The sequence below is a fragment of the Oncorhynchus kisutch genome, linkage group LG19 (genome assembly GCF_002021735.2).
Source record: "Oncorhynchus kisutch isolate 150728-3 linkage group LG19, Okis_V2, whole genome shotgun sequence".
Taxonomy (NCBI): domain Eukaryota; kingdom Metazoa; phylum Chordata; class Actinopteri; order Salmoniformes; family Salmonidae; genus Oncorhynchus; species Oncorhynchus kisutch.
In genome coordinates this window covers 5891161-5898191 of record NC_034192.2, presented here as the reverse complement: position 1 = coordinate 5898191, position 7031 = coordinate 5891161, and the positions used below count along the sequence as shown (strand labels likewise).

General features: G+C 46.7%; 1 protein-coding gene across 1 annotated transcript; it reads right to left on the bottom strand.

The window, feature by feature from the left end:
• Positions 1-347: 347 nt before the first annotated feature.
• Positions 348-6383, bottom strand: LOC109910306 (methionine aminopeptidase 2-like). Its single transcript, XM_031797163.1, has 11 exons — positions 6144-6383; positions 4985-5086; positions 4600-4662; positions 4183-4285; positions 3111-3272; positions 2748-2929; positions 2524-2618; positions 2324-2420; positions 2125-2228; positions 1586-1701; positions 348-1505 (listed from the first exon to the last, which is right to left on the bottom strand). The coding sequence occupies exons 1-11, from the start codon at positions 6295-6297 to the stop codon at positions 1253-1255; spliced, it is 1431 nt and encodes a 476-aa protein (XP_031653023.1). The 5' UTR covers positions 6298-6383; the 3' UTR covers positions 348-1252.
• Positions 6384-7031: the final 648 nt, after the last annotated feature.

Genomic DNA, 7031 nt, shown 5'->3' with positions numbered 1-7031 from the left:
ATGGCAGCTGCCTACTAGACTCAAGATTTGTATATAATGAAGAGACGCTCATGTCTCCCCCCTAACAATGGGGGGAAAAATAAGCCCATAGAAAGCTTTGGACAGAGTGAAATCTTTGCCTTTTCCGCTCTGATCGAATCTACTGGAGGCCTGCAAGGACAGTGGGCTCCCGAGTGGCATAAGAGACTGCATCTCAGTGCTAGAGGCGTCACTACAGCCTGGTTCGAATCAGGCCGTGATTGGGCGGCGCACACTTGGCCCAGCATATTCTGGTGTAGGCTGTCATTGTAAATAAGTATTTGTTCTTAACTGACTTGCCTAGTTTAACAAATTAAATATAGCCAATCAAGGATATCTTCCCAGTGCAGGAATAGAGATTTTTTTTATTTCAATAGTTTTCTTACAAAAACATTTCCAGGGAACTCAAAATGAAGCACTACATTTGAGTACATATAGTGGCAGCCATTTCACAAATCGCTTCTCCAGTATTTGTTTATTAAGATGAGTGCAGAGTCCTCTCCCTGTATCAAGAAGCCAAACATACAGCTGTAGATGCATGGTTGTCTAGTCGTCATCGTTCCCACCAGGAACTAGAAAGGGGAAGAGTTGTACAATTTCAGGGTTCTGACGAGCAATCGAGTGACTAGTAACTGTCAGGACCCGATGACCAGAACACTGTAGGGTCAGTCTGAACCAAGAACTGTATAGCAGTAAAGGCCAGGAGTTTTTCCTGATCAGGTCACATGATTAGGAAACACTCCCTTCCCTATGCATACTTCGAGGGAGAGGAAGGTACTTATTTTGGTACGGAAAGGTTTGTTTCTTCACATTCTTACTGGGTCTAAATACTGGGTGTTCTAAGCAGTTGAACTGTAACAGTTTGAGATTCTATGGCAGTTCCAGCTTCAGAAGATTGCTGAGACACCACTGTGTCCACAGATCCCTCTAGCAGGGGGGGAAATTGACGACTAAGCTTTGTGGTTACCAAAATAAAAGACGGGAAAAAAGATTCAGCTGCTGCTACATAAGCTCGTCTTAAGTAGCGGTAAAAATGCATTGTGGTGGTACCTTACAGCAGCATTTTTCATAGCCCTTACTGGCTGCTCTCTGCCAAGGTGGGAGAAATGGGAAGAGACCAAAGGAAGGTCCTGTATTTAGATGCTGTTTTTCTGTTGGAAGTGCAGGCAGACGGTTCAGTGTGTCTATTCTCTGTATTGGGGTGGAGGGGTTTGAATGAGGTTGGGTTCCGTATTCAATAGTCGTCCCCTCGGCTCACCACCTCCTTGCAGGTGGGCCTGAGCAGGATGGTGTGCTCGAACTGGGCGGTGTAGGAGCCCTTGGTGTCGCAGAGCGGGGGGTAGGGGTCCACGATGCCCAGGTCGCACAGGTTCTTCAGGGCCATCAGGTACTTGCTCTCCCCCAGCCGGTCCAGCCAGCGCCGGCAGAACGCCAGTGTGCCAAAGTTCTCGTTGATAACGTTCAACAGGTGCTTCGCCCGGGGGAGTCTGGGGGAGGAAGGGGGAGAGAGAGGGGTAGAGAGAGGGTGGAATACACAGTCCAGTGTTCACACAGGTAAACAACTTACCTGATTGGGACGTGTCCCACATCAAAGTTTTTCATGTAATGAGAACACTCCATGTCATCATGGACCACGCCCTTCCCTGTGCTGCCAAATGTCTCGATGGCGTACACCTCTCCCTCCTGGTGGTGCAAAAGAGGGAATCAGTCAGAAAAAGGACACTTATTGGGGTAGGAGGACACTGCTGCAGTCAACCAAATACATGGGGGCAGGCAATCCTGTGATAGACATTCCTTGATCATCGACGACACCAATTCAGGCATGCAGGTATTGTGTTAATGGCTAATTGGATCTGGCTCGGTTCCTAAGCACACCATTAACTCAGCATCATTACTCAGTCGCCCTCCCACAGCACACCATTAACTCAGCATCATTACTCGGTCGCCCACCATTAACTAAGCATCATTACTCGGTCAACCTCCCACAGCACACCATTAACTAAGCATCATTACTCGGTCAACCTTCCACAGCACACCATTAACTCAGCAGCCCTTTCTAACCTCGCCCCCCTTGCTCTTCAAACGCTCAGTAAGACAGATACACACCTCCATCCTGGTAGCTTCTCCTCCTTTGACAATGGGGACAGTCTTACCGGCATGTATCCTGTACTGGCCAATTGAGTGGCCGTTCAGGTTTCTGATTGGCTTCACTGGAAATTAACATTTGTGAGGAATTATATTCGATCATAAATTACAACAAATTCACTGTGTGTGAGATATATATATATATTCAGTAGCTCAGTACCTTGGTATGTTTTGCCGTCAATCTCCACCTCGTACGACTCCATCACTTCCTGAATTCTCTCTCCAACGTCACACAGACGCACGTCGATTCCAGCACACTGATGAAGCATGATTGAGATGAGACTGAACATCTGAACTACACTTACTTCAAATTCTATCAAGTGGCCTCAGGAATGGATGGCGTGTGAATGGATGCCGGACCTTGATTCCAGTATTGGTGGCGTCTCTCACGGCCTCCAGCAGTTTGTCATACTTTGGGTTGAAGGTGACGGTGAAGGCACAGTCAATGATCCGACCTGACAACACAGTGGGAGTGAGCACAGCATTCTACATGGTCTGAGTGGTTAGTTGTGTCTGTTTATGTGCCAAGTATGTTTTGATGTGTGTGTCAGCTGAACCGTGTGTGTACTGTGGCAGGGGTGTACCGTTGATGTGTGTTCCGAAGTCGATCTTGCAGACGTCGTCGTATTGCAGCACGGTGGGGTCTCCGGCGTTAGGGGTGTAGTGAGCTGCACAGTTGTTCAGAGAGCAGCCAGTGGGGAAGGCCAGGCCTGCATTCAGACCATTCTCCTTGATCAACTTCCTGGAACAGTTCTCCAACCGCTCACTTAAACACACGCACAGAGAAATGAGTTATACAGAAAGAGATAATATACATTGATTATAAAGGGATGAAAGCGCAAGAACGGATGTATGCAAAAGATGAAATGCAAAAGAGATGGAATGCAAGGGAAAAAGACTGACATATAGGAAGCAACATCTCAGCTGTGATGATGATGAAGGCTCACCAGATGTCGATCATGGTCATGCCAGGTTTGATGAAGCTGCGGACGTGCTGGCGGACCTGTCTATGGGCCTCAGCAGCCTGTCTGAAGTCGCTCCACATTTCCTCGTTGGCCTTGTCCAGAACCCGCTTCTCTTCATTGGTGGTCCTCCACGCCGCGGTACGCCTGCACCAAGGGGAATCAGCAACAAGGTTAGCGGTCAGCACACACACACACTTGTTCCCATCACTGTGCGTGAAATTCACAAGGGGATCAGCAATGAAGTTAACAAACATTGTCATTGCACGACTACCTGGAGGATCAACAACAAGGTTAGTGCCCATGTTACTTACTCCCCCACCCAGCACAGTGACTGAGGGGGAAATCAATGCAAGCATGGCTAGAGGATAAACCAAACAAATTATGCTGAGGACGACAACAGTGTTTTGGGTGTTGCTAAAGCTGCAATATGTAACTTTTTCAGCGACCTGACCAAATTCACATAGAAAAGTGTGTTATAGATCTGTCGTTGTCATTGAACGCAAGACTAAGAAGCGGTAGATCTGTTCTATGTGCAATATTTCTATGCCTCCTGTTACGTTTTGTAAACCAGCTTCAAACAGCTGAAATGATTTTGGGGTATGAAATATATTTTACAGCAGTTAAGATTGTACAATGATTAACTACACTATACTTGGTTTTGTCACAAACTGAAATTAGGCAAACTATTAGAATTTTAGCAACCAGGAAATGGCGGAGTGATTTCTGCATAGCGCATCTTTAAGAGCCCTTTATGTCAATGAGTTTCACATCAGTGAAGAGATCCAAGGTGAAGAATCACTGTGTCACTTCTGTCTGACAACCACAATGACTGATGCAAGTATGCCAGGCAGCACTGTTTATTTCAGAACAAACTCAAACCTCCCTCCCCAGTTTGTGTTGAAGGTTTTACTGTTTTACTGATGAGAGGAGCTGCCACTCTAGTATAACACAGTGCTGGGGAAATAAGAGGCTGGGCCCCGCTTCCACAGTAACCAGGTACAAACCACACCAAGCCAAGAGTAGGTGTTTGTGAGATTGTGTGTATGAATCTTACCCATCCTGTAATGAGGGGTATTCACATTCCTGACCAATGGGGAAAACACCACTTGGATACAAGTCACAGATGGGCACAGACGGAGGGTCAGTCTGAACTTTGGCTGTGAAAGACCGGAAAAAACAAACAGTCACATAGACCTTCATTACTAGTTAATAAACTATCTAGAAGGTTTTAGTTGGAATTCCAGGGGTGACAGAGCAATATTCAGGCAAAAGCCAAACATGCCCATTAGCCTGAGGGGGGAGGCACCCAGAAGGCTGCAGGGTTATGCTCCAGAGTGCACCAGTAAGGCAGAGAGCCAGCCAGTCAGATCCATCACTAGCTCATAGTCTACTCTCCCATTGCACCCTATACATGACCAGACAAAGTGAAAGCCATAATTCTCAAGTGTCAAATGAAATAAGATCAACTCACGTCCTTTCTTCTTTTTCTTCTTCTTCTTCTTTTTGCCTGCCGAGTTCTCCCCCTCGTCTCCATCTGAGAGAAAAGGGGAGGAATTTGAAGTAATTTAGTCATATTCAAAGGTCACACAAGAGTTTATCAGCTCCCAGCAAGCCATGTATTGGTGTATGTAGTTATGTGTGAGGTCATCTCTGCGCTGTGTCCACAGCCAGAGATTGGCCAGACATGTGGATGGTTGAGGGTGGTTAGGAATTGGGTCATGGGGCGCAACAACAGGACTGGACCCAGATCAGCTGCTCCGCGGCAGGGTGTGAGGAGCCATGGTTGGATCTCAGCCCATGTGGTTCTGGGTCTGCCTAGTACTAGGCTAAGGTAGAGTACTGTTACGGTCTCTTACCATCCTCCCCGTCTTCTTCTTTCTCTTTGTCCTCCAGAGCCTGCTTCTCCAGCTGTTGTGTCACGTCAGCCACTCCATTGCCCTCAGCCTCGGTGCCGGCTGCTGCAGTCATAAATTGCACAGAGACAGATACACATGGGCGAGCTCATCCTATACATCTTACTATCCACGACATGGCAGCCGTGGCGACCACAGCTCCATCACAACAGAGAGCATCCAGGAGACCCGGGGGAGGGGAGGATGAGATATGTGTTATGTGCGTGCAAGGGAAGGTACTGTCCAGTGGGGAAGTGATCCTTTTGGACTGTGGACAATGATCCCATTCCGCAAAGAGGTCAGGGACTTGGCAGAAGAGGGGAGAGTATTAACATCTGTGTATAACCTTGGGGGCCAGCACACACCCACGCAGCTAAGCCTGCTTTACTGGTGTAAACACACACATTACAAGCTAAATGTTGTGTATGTCAATTTAAAGGGCAACTGTCTGACATCCATTAGACAAATGCATGCGAGCTGTAGCTAGTTGAGCTTGTTACAAGAAGATGGGTTGCTCGAAATAGCACATGCTGAGGATGACGTTATGTCAGCAGTAAGTGTGCAGTGTTCAGTGAGCATGCTGTCTGAATCAAAACAGCATCTTGACATTTCATAGCTAGCTAGCAGGCAGCGGGACAATCATTGTGGTCAGTCATGCGTAACTAGTTAGTGTTAAATATAAGTTATCATGAAACACAGTTACAACCTCGATCATCGAAGTATATGTAATTCAACTGTATTCTGGCGTTTACGTTATGTAAGAAAGTTAACTTTAACATAACAGCATTCCACCACACATTATGAAACATCAAAACTCGGCTTTGAACTTGCTAGCGACTTGTGGAACATGCCAGCAAAGGACTACGAACTGCGGCTAAGCTAGCAAGATATCTAGCCAACTAACTAACTACTAAGTTTGCTTGTATGACTATTTCCGTCTGTTTACTGACATTTCGGCATTGTGTTCGGATTGACAGAAGTATCGCCCCATGCTTAGCTATCGAACTACGGGTGTGTTATGAGAGCGAGGCGTGTTTCATAAGGCCTGGCGCACGATTCACAAGGCACACTCTTCTCTAGGCACGCACGGCTCAGCGGTAACTGGCCTGTCTGTAACTCTTACCGGGGCCTGCCGACTTCTTCTTCTTCTTTTTCTTCTTCTTCTTGGCTGTCTCCTCGGAAGGGTCTACCTCCTCTTTCTCTTCTGCATCTCCATTCAGGACCGTCTCTTCTTCGAGCTTCTGCTCGGTTACCTTCGCCTGCACCACATCCACCATGATTGCAGGCGTTAGTGGAAAAGGAAGCGCGGTGGTTTGTGGGTAAGGTGAGTGAGAAACTTGCCGAATCAGCTGAGCGCGTGCTGTGCTTGCTGAATGCAAAGTTGCTGTAGGACTTAATTCATGGATCACCATCACAATTATCCTAAAATATGTATCCCCAGAGACAAAATATCATACACAGTGAACAGCCCTGATTCAACAAACCTGGTTAATGTGTTATAACCATATGTGAATGTATGTTGTACTCTACAGCTTAATAACCTTTACTTTGTATTATTACGAATGAGAAAAATATTGGCCGCTAGATGGCAACATGTATTAATACTAGGTAACAAAGGATTTGGAGAAGGGCCCATATATTTCCATACACTTATTCCAGCAGCAGGAGCAATTTAATAATCGTCAGTCAACACACAACAATAACTCTATTGCAACCAGCTTCCAAATTCTCTCAAGAATAGCCGACTCCATGCTCCCTTCCCTAGGCTCCTTCCAATGATCTGGGAGAACTGGGAAAGCCAGGTGAGGAAGCAGCAAATCCCCAGTAGTAGGCTTCCACCATTCAGTTTCACCTTTATTCTGAAGTCTTCGGACATTAGGAGAGGAAGCCAACTCAGCGTATTGACATGGTGCCTGCTGGTTGTTTAAGGATGCTAAGGCTAATTCAATGAAGACAGGAAGCTATGCCTGCCTGCTCCATGATTCTTTGGGGAGAGAGGGATGGAAGTACA